At 39.8% G+C, this 22226-nt stretch overlaps 1 protein-coding gene across 1 annotated transcript in view; it reads right to left on the bottom strand.

The window, feature by feature from the left end:
- The window catches only part of LOC132771627 (solute carrier family 9 member C1-like), a 109431-nt gene extending 98247 nt beyond the window's left edge, over positions 1 to 11184 (bottom strand). Inside the window, exons 1-5 of the mRNA XM_060769856.2 lie at positions 10927 to 11184; positions 8407 to 8507; positions 6655 to 6780; positions 2249 to 2414; positions 104 to 220 (exon numbers count right to left, since the gene is read on the bottom strand). Coding sequence (XP_060625839.2) covers positions 104 to 220; positions 2249 to 2414; positions 6655 to 6780; positions 8407 to 8507; positions 10927 to 11173 — 757 coding nt within the window. The 5' untranslated portion in view covers positions 11174 to 11184. The remainder of the gene's footprint in view (positions 1 to 103; positions 221 to 2248; positions 2415 to 6654; positions 6781 to 8406; positions 8508 to 10926) is intronic.
- Positions 11185 to 22226: the final 11042 nt, after the last annotated feature.

The raw sequence follows: 22226 nt of genomic DNA, 5'->3' as shown, positions 1-22226 counted from the left end.
TATTATTATTATTATTATTATTATTATTATTATTGGGTCTATTCATCCACTAACAGAGAATTGCATATTTATATGTAAACATTATAGGAAACAATAGACTTACCCACTTCATGATGACTTTGATTTATAAGGTCCCTGTATAACTCAAAAATAATTACTGTGGTAGCATCATTAAACAAAGACTCGCCTTTAATTAAGTTTGTAACTATTTTTGAAAGTCCTGAAAAAAGAAAACACATACACAAATCAGCTAAGAAAACAAGTTGAATTTTGGTGCTTAGGAAATGGAAAGTTTTATTTATCTACAAGTTTGATTTAATTTGACTCAAATTGATTTATATCATGATCCATATCATGATTTAAAACACTTTTTCAAAGAAGTCAGTTTCAAAAATAACCTGTGAGGGAATTCCATTAAAATCATTTTTAACTGAAGTACATTACTGGTTAATGTAATCTTAGTATATGTTAAGATGCACGTAACTATTCAGATGGAGAAGGGGGAGTTGTAATAGAATGCAGGGATGAACCTAATTGTGGATTACTCCTTTGTGCATTCCAAGAATTTTTTCCTGGCCTGTAAATTCCTTATCCTCATTTTCATTCACCACGTGCTAACTCTATATCTTATCCCATGTTTAACTCAGAAACTGACTGTATACTTTATAAACATCTAGATTTCTTAGTGAATTTCTTTCCTCTGCATGATTTGCTGCTAAATCATTATTCATTCCTATATTTCCCATCAATTTTAGTTGGGGTTTTTTTGCTCTTTTTTTGGATTCCTTCTTTACTATAATGTTCTACAAAATTTATTACATTTTGCAAATCAGTGGTAGGCAACTTATTCTAATTAAATAATGTTGCTGTAGAAAAAAATGTCAGCTCAATTACGTTTATTAAATTTGCATTCATTAAATTCATTCATTTGGTTTGCACGTGAAGCATTCCAAAACTGCAATGTAGTGTCTAATTTCCTTTCTTAAGTAACGTAATTCCTTATTCAATGTCTCTTTGCCATATTCTGCAATTCAGCTGAATTGTGCTATTGATCAAACATTGTTTTCAATGTGTTTCTTCGAATGCAAGGTAGAACCTTCTGGCCCAATGCATTTGTTAACATTACTTTTTAAAGCCACTAACATGGAAATCTGCATCTACATCTACTTTCTTTCCAAGCTGCTTTCATTTTCATCACTGAAAATATAAATCACGTGGGGAAACACTGAGGAGGTGGCGGAGGTGGTGCGGGACCCCAGCGGCAGCAAGAAGGGAAAGCCGGTGCCCCTCTCTCTCTCCCTCTCTGCGGGGAGCCCACTCCGTCCCCTGCAGTGGCCCTACCCCCAAGAAACAAAGTCCTTCTTCCCCTTCTTCCTCCATTTGCCCAGAGAAGATCCGAGGAAAGTTTCCTTCTCCCGCGCGCAGGCCTCTCCCGCTGCTTAACCCCTTCCTTGCCTCCTGCTGAAGTCCCTTGCGCCCCTGGTTCTGCTCTCTCTGTGTCGCTGCTGCCTTTGCCAAACGAGAGGATCTGTGTGTGTGTGTGTGTGTGTCCCTGCTGCCTTTGCTGAGGGAGAGAAGGGAAGAGTCCTGTGAGCCCCCTCCCCTCGACAAAGAGGAAGGGCGTCTTCTGGGCTGAGTGGGATGGACAGGAGCTCTTCCCTCCTTGTCCTCTTTACCTTCCTCTTCCTCCTCCTCATTGCCTCCTGGCCCTCTTACCGCCACTTGGGCCCCATGATTGAGGAGGTGGCCAGGGGCCCAAGCGGTGGCAAGAGTCCCAGGTGGCAACGAGGAGGAAGGAAGAGGAAGGTAAAGAGGGCGAGGAAGGAAGGGGAGGAGGCATCCCTACTTCGCAGAATTTCACTTATCGCGGGTGGTTCTGGAACGTAACCCCTGCAATAAGTGAGGGACCACTGTAATGGACTATGCCTTGTAGCATTCAGAAATTAAAGGTTTCACATATCCTAAGCAACTATGGTGCAAACGTGTTGTTACAAAAGGCTAAGACATACTTGAAAGAACACACTCAAGACACCTATATATCTTTCAGCTCTGACCTAAATCACTCAAATTACATTTAACATTTGAAGAACAGTTCTTTTTTTACTATAGTTCATCAAATTCTTGATCAATTTGCCATTGGGTATAAAATCTTTTAATTACATTGAGAATAATTTATCTATAAACATTATGCCACCAATTTTATTTTATCTACTTCACCATTAGAAAATCAATACAGTTTCTTACTCACCAATGTTTCTTACAGAAGCCACAGAGAGAACAGGGTCTGTTGTACTAAGAATTATTCCAAACAACATGCTGTCATCCCAAGACCAGTTATACTTGTTTATTTTAAAAGTTAACCATCCAAGGAAACCACAATTCATTAGAAATCCAGGAACTGCAAGGACTAACACCTTTAAAAAATTGACACATATGCTATTGGAATTAAAATGAACAAATTACTTAGATTAGCTCAGAAATTACATTAAATAAAAATAAATGAATCAGCTATAGTAATTTAAAAATTAAAATGTAAGTATTGAATGTTTAGATCAATAAGCAATGCACTTTAATGTTGAGGTGCACATTAGACAAAACATGATTTACCAGAAGTAATGAGAACTTTTTTATTATAAAATTTTATTGTAAAGGTTGTTTCAAGATGACTACTTTTTTTAAAAAAAGCCATGCTGGTTGGCATGTTCTGGCACTTGCAATGTAAAATTTGGCTTTTAAAAAAAGGCAATTTCGAATAAGCTATTTTGAGGGATTTTGGGGCTTGTTTCCAAAGAAGTCCTTTTTCCAACCACTTTTCTTTATTTATTTTAAAAGCTGGGAAGCGAGATAGTTCCTTTTCCTTAGCCTCTCAACTGGGAGGCTAAGAAAAATGACTTGGGGAAAGGGTGAGGGGGGTCCCTTTACCTTAGCCTCTCAATGGGAGGCTAAAGAAAAGGGACTTGGGAAAGGGGTTGTTTTTTTATCTTAGCCTCTCAATGGCTTTGTTATTTTTTAGTTGGCTGATGGCAGTGCAGCAAGCTCATCCCTGGTTTGCTGTTGCAAGATTTGCAAGAGAACCTCTTCAGCCACGTTGGAGCTGCGGTTATAGTAATGCTCTTTCCAATGGAGTGAAATTGTTTTTTATCCTTCAGGAGTTTGGTTCCATCTGATGAACATAGAGGGTGTATGCCATGATTTGTTGGGCCATAGATGACATTTGTGGCTTTAAAGAATCTCCAAGCATAATGGACATCTGCGAAGTGTAGGATTTCTTGAGCCTTTTCTGTCTACCAGATGTTCTTGAGTTCTCTGGTCCTTTTTAGACCTCAGCTTTTGCACTAGCAAAGATCTTTTTCTTACCAGCACAGTTAGTTCTCTCTGACATATTTGGAAGGCTTTCCTTTTCTTATTGATTAACTGCTGGGTCTCATTATCATTTTCATCAAACCAGACTTGATGTTTCTTAACTTGGTATTCAATGGTTCTCAACATTTTCATGGTGTTCTATGCATAGATGATTCTTGAGTGTTGTTTGGAGATAGGTTCATTTAGAACAGTGGTTCCCAATCAGTGCTCTGAGGGCCACCAGTGGTCCACAAGAACTAAAATATAGTCCGTGAAACATTAAAAATTTTAAACCTTTTTTCATAGGGCCCTTTTCCTTTCAATGCCACCCACTCTTCAGCCCCACCCCTTTGTCACTCTTTCGTTTGTTGTGTCCCACCCGCCTGGGATATTGACCCCTTCTCATTTTGGAGGCAAATGCTTTCCCTTTGTGCCGCCCCCTACCTCCCATGCAGACAGGGAAACCTGTGTGAGGGAGGTCATCACCGTTTTGGATAAAGTCTGTGTGTGTCTCTGTGAAGGGGGTTAAAAACCCAAAGGAGACAGCTGGAGTGGGGCAAAATAAAAGTGATAAGAGTTAAAAAGAAGAAAGGCGGAGGAGGAGGCTGGTGTTTTGTTTTCCAAAGTGAGGAGCAAGAAGGGGAGAGACAGGTTGCTATTGCAAAGCGGAGCCAAGTTGCCCAGTCACCGCCATTCCTTCGGACCCAGGTGTGAAATTGAGGCCAAGGCCTAGCTGCCTTTGTGGCGTTGCTTGGTAACGGGGCAGGGGTCTCTTTGGCCCCACCCACTCTGCCCGAGGCCTCGCTGTTTTGTCTTGAAGGCCTAGATTACATTAAGAACATGGGCATGAAATGACAGATGGGAAAGGGCTGCCCCTTGGATGTCAATCCTTTAATGTTCCTTGACTCAAAGGCCTCTTCCATACAGCCGGGTAAAATCCACATTCAACTGGGTTATATGGCAGTGTGGACTCGGGTATGAGCCCTTCGACACAGCCATAAATATAACCCAGAACATCAAGATAGAATAACCCACAATATCTGCTTTGAACAGGAATATCTGAGTCTTGAGAAGAAGTTGGTAGCAGAAGCTTCCTTAGAATTAAGTCTACTACATCAATTATTAGTATTATTATATATTATTATTATATTAACATAGAATTATATATTTGTTTTCTTTTCAGAAAATTGAGCCTAAGAGAAAATATGACAATAGTTACATTAAAATTGCCAAGTCCTACTGGAAGAACATACACAAAAAATAGAAAAGATATTGAACATAAAAATAGACTTAAAACCAGAATATTTCCTTTTAGGATTAACAGACTTTTAAATGGAACTTAACAAGGACAAACCTTTTAATTATCTGGTGACTGCGGCCAGAATAAACTATGCAAGACACTGGAGAACGAAAGAGATCCCAAGACAAGAAAAATGGCTAATTAAAATTATAGACATTATGAATATGGACAAATTAACCCAATTAATGAGTATAAAGCAGAATCTGAAGATATCAAAAATGGACTGGTTACCGATAAAGAATTTTTTAATGCAAGAAAACCTGAAATGGATAATAGGTATAAGATGAAAACAAACAGCCAATACTCTTAAGAAGATAATAAAAAAGAGCTGACCAACTTTTTGTGAGAGTCTTAATGAACTGAGGAAGATAGACATACCTGAAGTGAAGAAGATTGGAAGTCAAATTATAATTTCATCCCGTCAAACCCCCCCCCCCCTCTAACCTACCACCCTAAACCAAAACCCTCTTTACCTTTTTCCATTTACCTTCTCCATTCCCAACTATCAAATTTCCTACTTTTCTTTACTATGGTTATGTTCCCTACTTTTTATTGTACCTGAAAAACTTAATAAAAATATTATTAAAAAAGGAAAAAACATTAGTTGCATCGTTTGAGATATCCAAATTGATAGCGCAATCAAAAAAAACCACACACAATAGGAGAAACACTTGTGAAACTGGTCTAGCAACATTAATAAAACAGAATCATTCTATATTAACAATGCATTGTATCATACGTTGCCAGGCGTTAGCTTCCAAGACTCTTCCTGAAAGCCTTAATAAGACAATGCAATTGGCCATAAAAGTGGTCACTGTTATCAAAAGCAGTGCCTTAAATACACGCCTTTTTAAAGAACTGTGAACCAAAATGGACTCTGATCATGAGGCACTTCTTTTTCACATCGAGGTTGAGCTGTTTCCAGCTGGAAAAAAATGAGACTTACTAGAGCAGTTTTTTGATCTGCCATCTCAGATGCAGTTGGCTTATCTTGTGGATATTTTCACACACTTGAATAAGCTAAACTTGCAATTGCAAGGTTCCAGAAACAGAAATTTAGAAGGTGTTGCAAACATATTTATCTTTGAAGATAAACTTTGTGCCTTTATTTGCAAACTTCAGTTACGTAAAATGGGCAAAACAATGATTCTGCATCTGCGACATTAAAAGCACTCGATGATAACAAATATGACATGATCAGTGCAAACGTACAATAAAACATCATAAGTTATCTGCAAATGCTGGCTGACAAATTCAATCCTTACTTCCAAGAATAAAGCCAAACCGAATCTAAAGTTGACCAAAAATTAATTCGTAACCCTTTCGGTACTAATGTTGAAGAGGTTGCAGAAGAAATCCAGGCAGAGCTCACTGAATTTCATGAGGGAGACTGGAAGGGTTAAAGGCTTCATTTATGGCCTTGGGAGCCCATGTAATTCCAGGGTGCACTTTGCCCTTCCCTGAAGTATGTCCCTGGAAAATGTATTTCATGGTGCCTATTCTAATACCTATTGGCATGTGTGAGAATTCTCACCATCCAGACAGGTGGCTCTACCTACAGCAAACTCAAGACTGAATAGTCTCCCTTTTGAAATCTTCCTGCATGACTCATAACTCTTGAAAAGTGTCCACTGAAAGTTGCATACTATTTTAATTCTTTTCATATCTATCATCTACAACAGAGATTTGAAAAAGCAAAACCTATCCTTAATATTTTAGGTCCCAAAACACTCTTAAAATCTCTGGAGCTGAATAAAACTGCATGCTCAAGAAGACAGGATTTTAAAGTGGGCAATGTTTTCTGGCCATAGCAGGTAGAGGCTTTGCACAGGTCTGTCAGGAGTTAGTCAAGAGTTACAGTTAAGATACTCTCCTTGGTTAGTGGAAAATTCCCCTTTTACCAAAAAAAAGCTCCATCCTCATCTTTGTTAAACCCCTGTGTAGCTATGTCATTATCCCTATGACAGAAGGCTCTAAATGTCTGAAAAGAAATTGAAAATTATACTCCTTACCTGCCAAAACGATTTTCGAAAGATATAGAAGTCCATCTCAAATGCAGCTGTAAATATTATTACTGGTGTAAACAAATGAAGAAAAAGCACAGGATCTATACCTGAAATTTGCTTCACAAAAGGTAACTGATAACAAAAAGTAGAAAGTATTGTTAGCTGAAAATGACTTGCATTATAATATAGCATACTCTTCTTATCAAACACAAAAGGTGTGGTTGACTTTCTTATATTCCATATAAAACAAAATGAGCTGGGGTGGTAGTGCTGGATGCCTTGGCTGAACACAACAGGATGAAGGCTGAATGTTTGAAACTTTATCTTTGGTACAGTAACTCCCACTGCCTTCTGATGGGTCAATCCGAAAAGGATTTTTCAAAAACAGCTAAGATTATTTTTTAAAAAAATATTTTGAAACTAACAGTAATCAGGGAATTTCACTTGAGCTCACTTTGAGATTACTTTTGGAAGTCCTCATACTTTTATTTTGTTCTTTAAATAACTCAGTATTTTTTTTTTGCAACTCCACTTCTGAAATGGAAATCTCAAAAGAATCCAGATTTCATGGGTAACACCATGGGAACGACACTTTCCCCCAATTTGCCTTGTAAGCCTTTACACTATGCTCTGTCATAGCCTTTCATTGCCTTCTCGTAATAATAAGGATTATGCTGGAGATATGAGTAGTCTCAATTTCTCTTTCCATCCTCTCACACATTGAATCCACAATGTGATTTCTAATGATGTATCCAAATTTTAGCTGTATTTTGGATTATTTCTTCCTAAGGGGCTGTTATATGTACAATAACCTCGTAAGTAAAAGAAGCTGCAAGACATATTGTTTCCAAGGTACTTATCACTTTATGATATTGATTATGGAAAGTGATACTTCCCAACGTTTGTGCTTTCCCGGGAAGAAAAAAATACAGGCAGTCCCTGAGTTGAACAAGTTAGGTTCTGTAGGTTTGGTCTTAAGTTGAATTTGTATGTAAGTTGGAACAGGAACATTTTAAGTATAACTCCAGCCATATACGGGGGGGGGGGGGGGGAGCGAGTGAAATAGCATACCCTCCCCCCCCCCAATGATATTTCTTCTGATGTCTGTGCACCTATTCACAAAATCTCACCTCATTTTCTGTGTTGTGACCATTGGATTTTTAAATTTTTGGATTATGGAAACAAGAATTGGTGGGAGAGCTTCAGTGGAGATCCCCTTTCCCCATAACGCTTTCAATATTGAATTTCCCTTCTTAGGTGAAGATTCCCCTCATTTCTTGTTGTCTCACCCCGTTCTTAACTAGAAACCATTTGTAAGTCCAATGTTTGTAACTCGAGGACTGCCTATACTGCCATCTTCAAGGAGTCTTTCTGTCAGTTTGAATTCTGATTCAAAGAATTTCTAAGAAACAAGCAGTAATAATGTTGACAGAAAAAAGGCTAGGACTTTATAGATACGTCTTTAAGTCATTGTATTCCAAAAAAGTTACAATGACAAATAGAATCTCTTGCTTTAAAAGCTTCTGTTTTTATTGAGAGGGTACCAATATTGGGGATGTCACTGTGATAACACTCGATCTCTCAAAATGTTTTTAAGTAAATCCACTAGTCATAAATAAAATCCAGAGAGATTCTAGAATGAATATACAGGAACATTACCTCTCACAAACAGGCAATGAACTGTAAACTCTATCTGCATAATACAAGAACACATATTTCCACACTTCCTTATTCTCTCTTACTTTAATAATATTGTACCTGATGTGTAAAATGGGCTAATATTCCAATGCCAAGTCCGATGAAAAATATAATCACAAGAATAGGAACTTTTGTTTCTCTTAAAACAGTTCGCAACAGTGCTGAAAAGAAAATGTATCACCATTAATATGTGATCAATATTATGTTTTAGTAAGTGTCAGGATGAGGGCCCATCAACACTATTTAAACCAGCTCAATGCTAGCTGATTTTTAAATATACAGAAATTCATCTCAAATGCAGCTGTAAATATTATTATTGGTGTTGTGTGGTTTCTGAGCAATATAGAAGTGTTCTAGCAGCATTTTCTCCTGACGTTTTGCCAGTATCTGTGGCTGGTATCTTCAGAGGATCTGATGGTAGTGAAAATTTCACACCACAGGTTTTATTTCAGATCTCTGAGAATTCTTTGCCTAACAAAACCCCATGAAGTCTATGGGGTTACCATAAATTGACAGGACACTTAAATGCTCATACATACATACTGTTGCAAAATACAATGAACATGGAATCTCTTCTTGTTCATTACTTAACTTCTTAAAGTCCACAGCAGCATGAGATGAGTATAGTAACCCGTTTCTTAACTACTGAAGGTAACGGCACTCCATGCAGTCAAGCTGGCCACATGACCTTGGACAGTGCTGGCTCTTCGTCTTAGAAATGGAGATGAGCACCATCCCCCAGAATGGAGACGACTAGGCGTCATGTCAGGGGAAATCTTTACCTTTTAGACTTTTACATTTAGATATCAGGATGAGTGGAAAATGTATACTCTCTGAGGTGTTGTGTAATTTCCAGGCTGTACGGATCCACCAAAGATGCCAGCCACAGATGCAGCTCCGATGAGATGCCACGTAACCCCAATCTTACTGCAGCTGCATTGGCTACCGATTGAGCACCGGATCACTTTTAAAATGATGGTACTTACCTTTAAGGCCTTACATGGTCTGGGCCGATGTACCTGAGGGACCGCCTCACCCCCTACCAACCCCAGAGATCTCTCCGCTCCGAGGACCAAGATTTATTGGAAGTTCCCAGTTTTAAAACCTTGCATCTAACAGCAACTAGACGCAGAGCCTTTACAGCAGTGGCATCATCTGTCTGGAACACTCTGCCACCAGAAGTCAATGCCTTGCGGGATTTATCAGCTTTCCGCAGGGCTTGTAAGACATATTTGTTTTAACAGGCTTTCGATCTTTGATATGTTGTTTTAAAATGTGTTAGATTCGAGTTTGTTTCTTCTAAGCCGCACCGAGCCCTAGGGGAGTGGTGGCATATAAGTTTGAATAATTAATAAATAAATAAGTACGTCAGGAGAAAATGGTGGTAGAATACGGCCATACAGTCTGGAAACCACACAACAGTGAAAACCTTTGACAACAAAATGAAGGTAGCTTCAACAGCTAAATTCAAACAGCAACTAATGGCCGAACACTAAACTCTCCAAGAAAGCACAGGAAAGAAACCCCTTAAAGAGCATCAAGTCCTCTGTGGTTTAACAACCATCCAGGCAGGAAGAAATCAGATCTGCCCCCGCCTTTATGTCATTTAGAATAGGAGTGAAGACTTTCTTGCTAGAAACAGCTTCTAATTGAATTTTAACCAAGCCCTAGCACCTGATAGTTTGTACAGGAATTTTAGACAGATTTTAATTTAATTTAAAGTTTAGATCAGGCATGGGCAAACTTGGACCTTCCAGGTGTTTTGGACTTCAACTCCCACCATTCCTAACAGCCTCAGGCCCTTTCCTTTTCTCCCTCCGCAGCCTAAGTGGTGGAGGAGGAAAAGGAAGGGTCCTGAGGCTGGTAGGAATGGTGGGAGTTGAAGCGTTCTCTTATTTCTCTCTAAAAATCCTATCCCACTTATATCCTACCTGTTCACGACAGCATTATTTTAAAATTTTAATCTATTACATTTGGCCCGGCCATTGGTTTTAAATGCTTGTATGTCACTGTTGGTTGTTTATTGCCTGTTTTTTTGTTTATGTGATTTATATGAATTGTATTGTATTGATTGTTTTATTGATGTTTGTTTATTGATGTATTGTGGACTTGGCCTCATGTAAGCCGCGCCGAGTCCCTTGGGGAGATGGTGGCGGGGTACAAATAAAGTTTTTATTATTATTATTATTATTATTATTAGCCCAAAACACCCAGAAGGCCCAAGTTTACCCATGCCTGGTTTAGGTGGTGGAGGCTATGGAGCATTTGTGTAACTCTTATGGCTTGTTTTAATGAATGGATTTATGTTACACTGTATTTTTGAATATGTTGAAAGCCGCCTCTTTCTGTCTGGAAATAATGTCCTAGAAATTCCGGGAATAAATAAACTGGTTCCAGGCTTCCCTTTGAAATCCTCTGCAATGAAACCACTTTCAATACCAACTTGGGAGTGTATTAGTAGATGCCCCAGTAACAATCTGCAGGGCAACGCTGTTTCCCTCAATCCCGGGCTGAAAGGGCAAAGCCCAGGGTCTGTATCTCACGGTCGCGGGTGGGCACCGTGCGAGGGCCCGCTCCTACCTCCCACGGCGCAGCTCAGGAAGACCAGCAGCAACGTGATGGGCCGGTTGGGGCGCATGATGTGGAAGATGCCGTAATTGAAAAAGCCGAAATCGTCGAGAGGAGCGCGGCTTTGGGTTGGGGACACGGGGTGGTCCCGCGGGAAGAAAACCAAGGCCTCGAAGCTCTCGTTGAAGGAGCCGTTCATCGTGCCCGGCTTCTCAAAAAGGGCGGGAAGCTCTAGCCAGGGCGCCGCCGCCGTCGCCATTGAGTCAGTCAACCGCTTCACCTCAAGGCAGGGCGCTGACGGGCAAGGCAGGGCAGGCAGAAGGCGCGGGGAAGGGCGGCGCCTTTCCACGCACAACCGCCGCGCCTGCCTGCCTCGCGTCCTCCTCGCGCCCTCTCCCACTCCAACGGAAGGACCGTTGGGACACCTCACCCCCCCCCCCCCCCCCCCAATATACAGCTAAACGCGCGAGCCCAGTTTAACGCATGCGCACTCGCGCGCACGTTCCTGGGAGAAGAAGCGGCCTGCCTGGTAGACGGCGCCTAATCTAGGAAGGAACCGCGGGTCAAAGAGGTGCGCGAGCCCTGTTGGACACATGCGCAAAGAGGAGCCAACCCAGCATTTTTTTTATTGTGTCAGGAGCAACCAAACAATTGCATTACATTTTTGACAAACAAACAAAACACAAAGTTTGCAAGCTTGGTAGTTGATTAAATGTCCTTTGACCAGTAGCTGGCCACTTGGAGTGCCTCTGGTGTTGCCGCAAGGAGGTCCTCCGTTGTGCATGTAGCAGGGCTCAGGTTGCATTGCAGCAGGTGGCCAGTGGTTTGCTCTTATTTATTTATTTACTTTATTTGTATACCGCTCTTCTCAGCCCTTAGGCGACTCAGAGCGGTTTACAACAGTTTAGGTATCATATATGTTTTTTTTCTCTCTTTTTTTTTTTTACTTTTTACTTATTTCGGTTTTCCTTTGGTGTCGGTTTTGTTTTCTGTAGGCACCACAAATCAATTTTTAAAAAGTGTAAAAAAAAAACAATACAAAATCATTAGGCATTTAAAACCAATAGCACCACAAATCATTAAACATCAGCATCAATACATCAGTACATCAATATAAGAAATCCATCTTCTCCACACTCACATGTCGTGGATTCCACTTTGTAGCCCCATTTCTTAAGGTTGGCTCTGCATCTCTTGGTGCCAGAGCGCAGTCTGTTCAGCGCCTTCCAAGTTGCCCAGTTTTCTGGGTGCCCAGGGGGGAGTCTCTCATTTGGTATCAGCCATTGATTGAGGCTCTGGGTTTGAGCCTGCCACTTTTGGACTCTTGCTTGCTGGGGTGTTCCAGCGAGTGTCTGTAGATCTTAGAAAACTATTTCTAGATTTAAGTCGTTGACATGCTGGCTAATACCCAAACAAGGGATGAGCTGGAGATGTCTCTGCCTTGGTCCTTTCACTTTTGGCTGCTACTTCCCAGCAGATGTTAGGTGGTGCAATGCCGGCTAAACAGTGTAATTTCTCCAGTGGTGTAGGGCGCAGACACCCCATGATAATGCGGTATATCTCATTAAGAGCCACATCCACTGTTTTAGCATGGTGAGATGTGTTCCACACTGCGCGTGTGTACTCAGCAGCAGAGTAGCATAGCACAAGGGCAGATGTCTTCACTGTGTCTGGTTGTGATCCCCAGAAGCAACCAGAAACCAACCTAGTAAAGGGCGGCTAAAATCCTCTCCCCGTTTCCCGCCAAAATGAATCTCATCAGAAGCAAAACATTCGGCAGATTCCAGTCGTTCTGTAGCAATCCTAAAAGGGTTTCCTTGGCAAGATTTGTTCAGAGGAGGCTTATCATTGCCTTCCTCTGAGGCTGAGAGAGTGTGACTTATAGAATCCTAGAGTTGGAAGGGACCTCATAGGCCATCCATTCTAACCCCCTGCCTAACTGCAAGTTGCTTCTGGTGTGAGAGAATTCGCCATCTGCAAGGACATTGCCTGGGGACACTCAAGATGTTTGGATGATTTATCATCCTTGTAGGAATCTTCTCTCATTTCCCCACATAGGGAGCTGGAGCTGACAGAGGGAGCTCAACCAACCAATGGTGCCGGCATTGCACCACCCCCTGCCAAGAAACAGGAAGATCACATTCAAAGCACACCTGACAGATAGCCATCAGCTTCTGCTTAAAAGCCTCCAAACAAGTGTAAGGGCAAAGAAACCAAAATATCTCCCAAAAAGCAGGAGCTTCCTTTCCAATGGGGAGGGCAAGGAAGGACACCACAAAAGTTGAATCTTTTAAACTACAAAAACTATTTATTGCGTGGCCATAGCAATAACGACAAACAAGCATACAGGAATGCAATCAAAGGGTTTGTCGCAACCCCCAATGGGGCTGCAGAGCTTTTATCACTTTGGTAGTAAATGGAATATACATTTCCATTGGTTCCCAAAGACAAATAATTTCATTGGTCTAAGCTAGCTATACAGTTGTTCATTTGTTGTTCATTATTTTGATTGACATTAAAGCACACGTGTGATCCTAACAATGGCACAACTATAACATAACTATAGTCCATTGTTCTCTGACCATGATTGTGTCCTATCTGTTAGTGTGTTGCATAAGGAGCCTCCTTTCCAAAACATTACCTTTCTGAAGTTCTTTCCACCACACATTTAATTAAAGTACCTGCTTTGCTCTGCTCATTTGCATTGAGCATCATCCCTCAAACAACAACATGAAGGGAAAACATTTGTCACTCAGATTTCTTGAGCATCAAACAATATGAAGGAAAAACATGGGCTTCTGATTCATCCATCAGTCATCCAGGTCTTTGTGTGTTTTCCTGCCAGAAGCAAGATGAGAAGTGGTGCATTCATCTGAACTTAAAAAATAATGCAGTTTGACACTTGTTTGACTGCCATGGAAGCATGGGATTTGTAGTTTGATGAGGCTGCAGCCCTCTGGCAGAGGGGCTTATAAAACCCCCATGATTCCATAACGGCAATTCAAGTGGTGTCAAATAGTATTAATTCTCATATAAGGCTTGCAAGTCTTAACACAGCAAATATATATTTTAATTGAATGTAACTTAAGAATTAGGGAGCCCCCGGTGGCGCAATGGGTTAAACCGCTGAGCTGCTGAGCTTGATGACCGAAAGGTCGCAGGTTCGAATCCGGGGAGCAGCGTGAGCTTCCGCTGTCAGCCCCAGCTTCTGCCAATCTAGCAGTTCAAAAACATGCAAATGTGAGTAGATCAATAGGTACCGCTCCGGTGGAAAGGTAATGGCGCTCCATGCAGTCATGCCGGCCACATGACCTTGGAGGTGTCTGCGGACAACGCTGGCTCTTCAGCTTAGAAATGAAGATGAGCACCACACCCCAGAGTCGAACACGACTGGACTTAATGTCAGGGGAAAACCTTTACCTAACTTAAGAATTATACCTGAAGCTCTTTTGAGAGAGAAAAGAGACAGTTTCACTATAACCACAAAGATGGGTCTAGCTCAGGCATGACCATACTTAGGCCTTCCCTCAAGGTGTTTTGGACTTCATCTCCCACAATTCCAAACAGCCTCAGCTTAGGCGGGGGGGGGGGGGAGAGAGAAGGGGGCTGAGGTTGTTAGGAATTGTGAGAGTTGAAGTCCAAAACATCTGGAGGGCCATGCCTGGTCCATCTAGTTTCTTTGCACTAAATCACTAGGTCTCAAGTTCTGAAGATAAGGAATGAACATTTCAAGTAATGCAGTCCTTCCTAAAATGAATACGGATGGGGCTACGGTGCCAGGCTTTTAATTTGCTGACCACCTATTTCTCAAGAAATCTGAAGTCTCTATAATACACAGTTTGACCCCACTTTGACTGCCACAAATCAAAGCTATGAAGGTACAGTTTTACAAGGTTTTTAGCCTTCTCTGTCAAAGTGATATCTATGGCGTCACCAAATTACAACTCCCAGGATTCCATAGCATTGAGATATGACTGTTAAAAGTGTTGTCAAACTGCATTAATTCTACCATGTAGATGCACCCGAGATTATATCCTTGAATACCAAAACACCCAGATATTTTATGAAGCAGCCTCTGGAAGTCTCTTTATTGCTGAGAAGATGTGGAAATGCTTAGATTGGCTTCCATATGCTTCCCGAATATATGTCACAATTGGGTTGACAAAATTAGTACCAATATTTGTCATTTGCCCAGAAGGCAATAAAGCCAGTCTGATCAGAATTAATTAGCTAGTTTTAAAAGAGTAATTTTTGTATTGTGTTGTCATTAACATTTTAAGATCCCATGAGATCGACCTGTAGGCCAAGGGTAACTAGCATTGACCCTCCTGATTTGGGAACTGTTATTCTTGCTTCCAGCCATTTTTTCGAGAGCAAGTATCCCATCAGGATGTCATTACAGAGGCATTGCAAATAAACTGTTTCATTCCAAATAAAATATATTGCTCCAACAACATCAATTTATGGGCTTTTGTATGCATTTTATACACAGTAGAACACAAAAGTACAAATTTAGTTTACCATGTGGTTTGGCAGCAAGCCTTCTTCCCTTCTCCACAAATTGCTCAATTTTTTTTTATCAGAACCTGGAGTTATAGCACTAGGGCTTTCCTTCAAAATCTAACGGGAAACATTATCTTTTAGCGTTATTACTATAAAGCATATAGCAAAAAGTCATACTTTTCCACTGACCTCCACCCAAAAGGAAAACAACTCTGGGTAAAAATGCCTACATTCTGGAGTTCTCAGCTATAAAGGATCAAAAAGTAAAAGAGTGTGGGTGTATTTTTCTTTAAGCTATCATGTTTATTAGGTTCCATCCTTCTTTGCAACTAAATTGAAGATTAAAACAATGAATAAATAATAATTCCAGTGTTTTATAGGTCAAAAAGAATTTGTCTCTAACAAGTTATTGTGATAATTTCACAAACCTATTTTTAAAGGACAGCATTTAGATTTAATTCTATTTTTTAAGGGTGGTAATATGTTTAACGTGTGATACTGAAAGCTTCTTTTCATTCACCCATTCAAAACTGTTGAAATAACGAGTATGCTGTATACAAAATAATGGCCTGGCTCTCATTTAATGCAAAGTTCAACTTAGTAATGGGACTTCATTGCCGTCCTGAGTCATGACTCAACTCTAAAGTCTTTCTGTGCCGCTGAAGAAATTGAATTATGAAGATACAGCTTTTAAATACTGGAATTTTCAATCTTTGCAATATAGCGTGAACTTTGAAGGGCAGTTAGTCTTTGAATTGTTAGCATTAAAATTCACAACAATTGGGAAAAGCTGCTTCACACAATATGATGGAAGGATATGGGAAAGAGCAATGTGTAAGAGCCTACAAGATGGATGAGAAATCGGAACTTTCCAAATGTTTTTGGTACTGTAATCCAAAAAATATTTTTCACTTTATTTTCCATTAACCTATACTGGGAGAAAATATCCCTTAAATATCTAGGGATGGAAAATAAATGACCCTGTTAGGGAATGGTTGGCATAACTCTATTCCAGAAATCTATGTCCTCATTGTGAAAGACCATGCAGACCCAGAATTGGCCTTCACAGTCACTTACAGACCCACCACCAAAACTCTACTTGGTTGTGAGTGATCGCCTATGATAACAACAATAAGTTTATGCAATCAATTTGATTTCCTCACAACTTAGTGGTTTTTATGTTTGGAAGTACAGGCAGTCCCCGACTTACAAATAACCCATAGTTAGGAACAGGGGGGAGACAACAGGAAGTGAGATAAATCTACTCCTAGGAAGGGAAAATCACCCCTAAAAGATGTTCAATGTGTTATTGAAGAGTTTCATGTTTGGAATCACTGTGTTGCTATTAATTTTTCAGGCTGTATGACCATGTTCCAGTAGCATTCTCTCCTGGCGTTTTGCCTGCATCTGTAACAGGCATCCTTAGAGGTTTGTACAAACCTCTAAGAATGCCTGCCACAGATGCAGGCAAAATATCAGGAGAGAATGCTACTGGAACATGGCCATACAGCCCGAAAAACCCACAGCAACTCACTTCTGAAAGAATTATCATAGGGAAAAGGTGTCTCCATTGAAGTTTTATCACCAATTCTTGTTTCCACAACAAATCAAAATTTTCAAAAACCAATTATCACAGGGACAGAAAGTATGGTGAAATCCTCTGAACAGGGGCAGAGACAGCAAAACAAACACTACAGGGGTGTTAACCCTTCCCTATGCTATCCAAAGCTCACATATATATTACACTTAAAATGAAATTACACTTAAAGAATGTATTTGTTCCAACTTACATACAAATTCAACTTAAGAAAAAAACCTACAGAATATGGCTTGTTTATAACTTGGGGAATGCCTGTATAGTAATTAAGATGCTTGTTGAAGTCATAATACTTTAGACACAAAGCTGAGGGATGGCCTTCAAGATGAATCCTCACTCACAGCAATCTATCTTAAAGGAGGTATATCCTCTGACTGAGGTAACCCTATGTTTCTGTCTCAGATCAGGCTGTATGTACAGTTTGATTGTATTGTATTTTAAGAAATGTATTCAAGTCTTCATTGCAGACAACCCACTTTATAAATCCACCTTCATTTTTGTCGTTGAAAGAAAATGCATTTTTTATTCCAAAAAAATATATTCCAAAACTTGTTCTACTTTAAGGTCAAGTTCTTATTTATTGGTAAATTACAGGCATAGAACATACAATTTAGTAGAGTACAGAAAAAAAGTATTGTCCAAAACAAAATAGATTTTCAAAGTAGTTGGAAATGATTAAAATAGTTATATAACCAGCAAAAGAAAATACTCAACAGGTATTTTAATATTTAGCTCAGTTTGACACAATGTTGCATATAAAACATGGGCAGATGATTCATTGATCTGAGGCTGTCCACATTTTTCCCAGCTGTAATAGACAAGAATAAGAAGATTGGATAATGAGAAAACAATGACAAAAGCTATGGGAAGATGAAGAAAATGAGTCTTCCATGATTACCATCCATTTTCATGTTTTTTTCCATCAATTTTCTCTGTGTTTGGCTGATTAAAAATGACAATTCTCCCCACAAATGTGCCCAAATGAAAAAAAAGATGAAGGCAACTTCTATAGCTGTAGTAGTTGATATATGGAATAAACATCACACATAATAACACATTCTGGTTGTTAGAAGATTGCTGATGGCGGGTCCAACAGGTACAACTGTGCTCTTTCCAAAATGGGTAATTCCTTGACTGAAACATCTAAATTGGTAGATGATAATAAGTTGAAGCAAAAGACCTGTGAAATCTTAGTAATGTGAATGAAAGGAGCTTCAAAGGATTTCAAAAGGATTTCAAAGGAAAGCAAGAACTTGCCATAGCTGTTACATCAAGAACATGATGTAACAGACATGGCAAATTTTGGGTTTTCTTTGAAGTTCTTGTGTATCTGAGTCCTTGAGTCATTAAAATAACTTAGCCATCATTTCTGGTCTTTTGGTCATTGTGGTCTGGTTGTGGGAGCCATGTGTTCACTTAAAAAATCATATACAGAATACTCGCCTCCAAAATAAGGTTGGGACATAGAATTTGTACAAGTCAACTCTTTTTGCAAAGCACAATAATGCACGTGTTTTAAAGGATTACAGTACTGTAGGGAATATAAAAGGAATTTGTTCATGATAAGAAAAGAATAAAAATTAAAAAAGAAACAGTTACATCATGATTAACATTTAACTACATCGTTGTATTAGGTTGGATCAGTTTGCAAAGGGTTATTGTAACTCATTTGAGAATAACAGAAAAGTAAGGGTGCAGCTGCACAATAGAATTAATGCAGTTTCACAGCAGTTTAACTACTATGCCTCCATGCTGTGGGGTCCTTTGATTTGTAGTTGGGTGAAATGCCAGATCTCATTGGCAGAGAAGGCTAAAGACCTTATAAAATGACACTTTCCAGGATTCCATACAACTAAGCCAAGGCAGTTAAGGTGCTGTCAAACTGCATTAATTCTACAGTATAGACACGCCCTTACTCCAAAAAAGCTCATGCTATCAATTTTTTTCAGTCATGATTAACACAGATTATTGAGAGAACATAGTACTTCGCTTTACCTCATTTCAAATAAGTAAAATCTGTTGGCAATTTGGGATGTATTATATATTCTCTGAAGCAAGAAAGAGCACGATGGTCTAAGTCTTGGACTATGGCTCTAGAAACCAAAGTTTGAGCCTCTGCCCAGCCGTGGAAACTCACTGATGATCATAGAGTTGGAAGAGACCTCATGGGCCATCCAGTCAAAAGCAAACCCACTCTGAACAAATCTTACCAAGAACATCCCTTTATAATTTCGCCTTAGGGTCACCATAAATTTGAAATTTATTTATTGTGTCAGAAGCGAATTGAGAATACAGTTATAATGCATAAAAACCATAAATAAAATTTTAAAACATGACATTATACTAAATGTCCTTTGATCAGGAGCTGGCCACGTCAAGTGCCTCTGGTGTGGCTGTAAGAAGGTCCTCCATTGTGCATATGGCTCAAGACAGCATTGCAGTAGGTGGTCTGTGGTTTGTTTTCTCCACACTCACAGTCTGAAATGATTTGGAAAACACACAACAACAATAATATATTTTATTATAATAATCTGTGTATGATGTTATTTCCATTTAACGAAGATAGATTTTAATAAATATTACTACATGTGCTCCTAATTAGTGAATAAAATTAAATTGCCCATCTTGTGCAAAAAAAATCAGATTTTTTTTTTGCCTTGGTTATTCTTCAAAGTTTGATATATCAAGAATGCAAGCTCTGTAATTGTCCAAATATTATTACTTTGTCAGCTTCCACCATCTTGAACACTATGGACCCCTTTGATATGAATCTTACATTGAAATTATTCACCCATAATGGTGTGAAAAGCATAGCTTGATCTAAATCTTGTGCCATTTCTACCAATATCTCATTAGATTATCACTATATATAGCTATTATCATCTTTGCTGATTACAGTTTCTCTAACATTTCCTTTGCTTGTGTTTCCTACCCTTTTCAAACATATCAGCATAATAGCCATCAATGCATCAGTTTGCCACTAGGTTGTTAATGCCGTTCTATTTCACAGAGAACAGCGTGAACTATATAATCATCTCATACCTTTTGTTCTGCGGGAGAAATTTCAGTGCATCAGTTTTGATTTGTGGGTGAACAGCAGAAGTGGGCCTAATGGTGGAATATATGGATGGCTACTTATTTTAGACTCATTTGACCATGATCCAGGTTAAGCAATCCAGAGGGCTTGATTACTTTTACAAAATGATGATGGTGATGATTGGTTGCTATTGCTTCTCTGCTTATGGTGTTCCTTTCCTTTTAGTACAGGAGCAATGCTAAGGTTTGGATAGACACAGAGGGAGCAGCGGGAAGCAAAGGAGGCATTTTATGTGGATCGAACTATTTTTTGTGGGTGCTTTGTGTGTTTGGAGTCCACATATGAGTGAATGGAATTTGTGATTTTTGCATGCCCAAGTGGTGTGTGCGAGGGAAAGGAACAATGGATGGCACTATATGTGGTTATGAAGAGAGTGCTGTTGTTTAGAAATGCATAGGTATTGTAAGTTCCATTAAATCAGGAGCACATTTAAAATCACTATTTTGGTCCTTTCTACTTTGGATCCATGTTCTAGTATGGAATCTGTATGGAACAGGAATATGGGACTTCGAATAGTTGTTTTTGTGTTGGGAAGGGGGAATAAGAGGGGGAGATTTTATGGACTGCTCTTTGATTGCTGTTATTATTATTATTAAGTCATATTGGTTGACTGTTGTTTTATGGATTGCTCTCGTGTTGCTCTGGGAAGGATGATGACTGGCTGCTGTTGCTTCTCCATCTATAATGATCCCTTACCTTTGACTGTGGCGATGTGCCTTATACCCACAATCCTCATCTTCAGTGGCACCAATTGTAAGATTTTGCTTCTGGATAAAACTGATCACTGTTTTCAGGATCCATAGGGAGAAGGATAGATACTATCTGACCAAATTCATCATCATCATCATAGGCTATCACTCGCGGCCGAGTATGATTGCCATGAGTGTAGGGTCTTGGTGATGGGTCCGTAGGTGACTGAAAGACCTATACTTGATCTGTGTGTTCTGCGTGTTCTTTCACAGTGAGGTCATTGGTTTCCAGATGAAAGGTGGTCCCAACCAGGGTTGGCTTGACATGACTTTCTCTTGACGCCCTCCATTTGTGCCTCTTTAAATTCCACAGCACTGTTGGTAACAGCAGGCCTCCAGTTAGAGCACTCAAGGACCAGGACTTCCCAGTTCTCTGTGTTTATTCAACAGTTTTAAAGGTTAATTTTAAGCCAGTCTTTAAATCTCTTTTTCTGTTAACCAACATTACATTTTCTATTCTTAAGTTGAGCATATAGGAGATGGTGATCGGGCATTCAGACCAGGTGGCCAGTCCAGCAAAGTTGATGGCGAAGGATCTTCGCTTCAATGCTGGCTGTCTTTGCTTCTTCCAACATGCTGACATTTGTCCGCTTGACTTCCCAAGAGATTTGCAGGATTTTTCAGAGGCAGCGCTGATGGAATTGTTCCAGAAGTAAACAGTCCACGTTTTGTAGGCGTATTACAGGGTTGGGAGGTCAATAGCTTTATAAACAAGCATCTTGGTATCCCTATGAATATCCCAATCCTGAAACACACTCTGCTTTATTAAAAAAAAAATGCTGCACTCACCAAATCCAATCTCTGGCCTAGACACATTTGTTGGGTCCATTTCAATGAGACAACTAAGATTTAGTTTCACTCACATTTCTACCTTTTTATCTACCTAGACACTTGTCTGTTTCACCAAAAGATTGACGTGGTTTCAAGCTATAACTGGGTTTTACATTTTTCAAAAATAAGGAGTGAATTTCTGTTGGTTAGTTGGTTGATTGATTGGATGGTCTGTTTATCCCAGGAGTCTTGGGAAAAGTTATCGTGCAACTATCTCAGCACCTCAGAGAGCCTTCTTTGAATGACTGTAGCATCTTCCCCCTTTTATTCTGCCCTTAGAAGAGAACGCAGACTGTATGGCCTGAACATCAGCTTACAGAATGCTTGTGAAAATTACTCAAAATGGGGCTGTAGCTAGCAGATGCATATTTACCTCTTCTTTTTAGAACAATGGCTTGGGTGTGATCCTGGACTCATCACTGAACCTGGAACCCCAGGTTTCAGCAGTGACCAGGGGAGCATTTGCACAGTTAAAACTTGTGCACCAGCTGTGCCCGTACCTTGCGAAGTCTGACTTGGCTACAGTAGTCCACGC

This window comes from Anolis sagrei, chromosome 1 (genome assembly GCF_037176765.1).
Source record: "Anolis sagrei isolate rAnoSag1 chromosome 1, rAnoSag1.mat, whole genome shotgun sequence".
NCBI classification, from domain to species: domain Eukaryota; kingdom Metazoa; phylum Chordata; class Lepidosauria; order Squamata; family Dactyloidae; genus Anolis; species Anolis sagrei.
The sequence above is the reverse complement of the archived record's forward strand: the minus strand, read 5'-3'. Positions and strand labels throughout refer to the sequence as shown.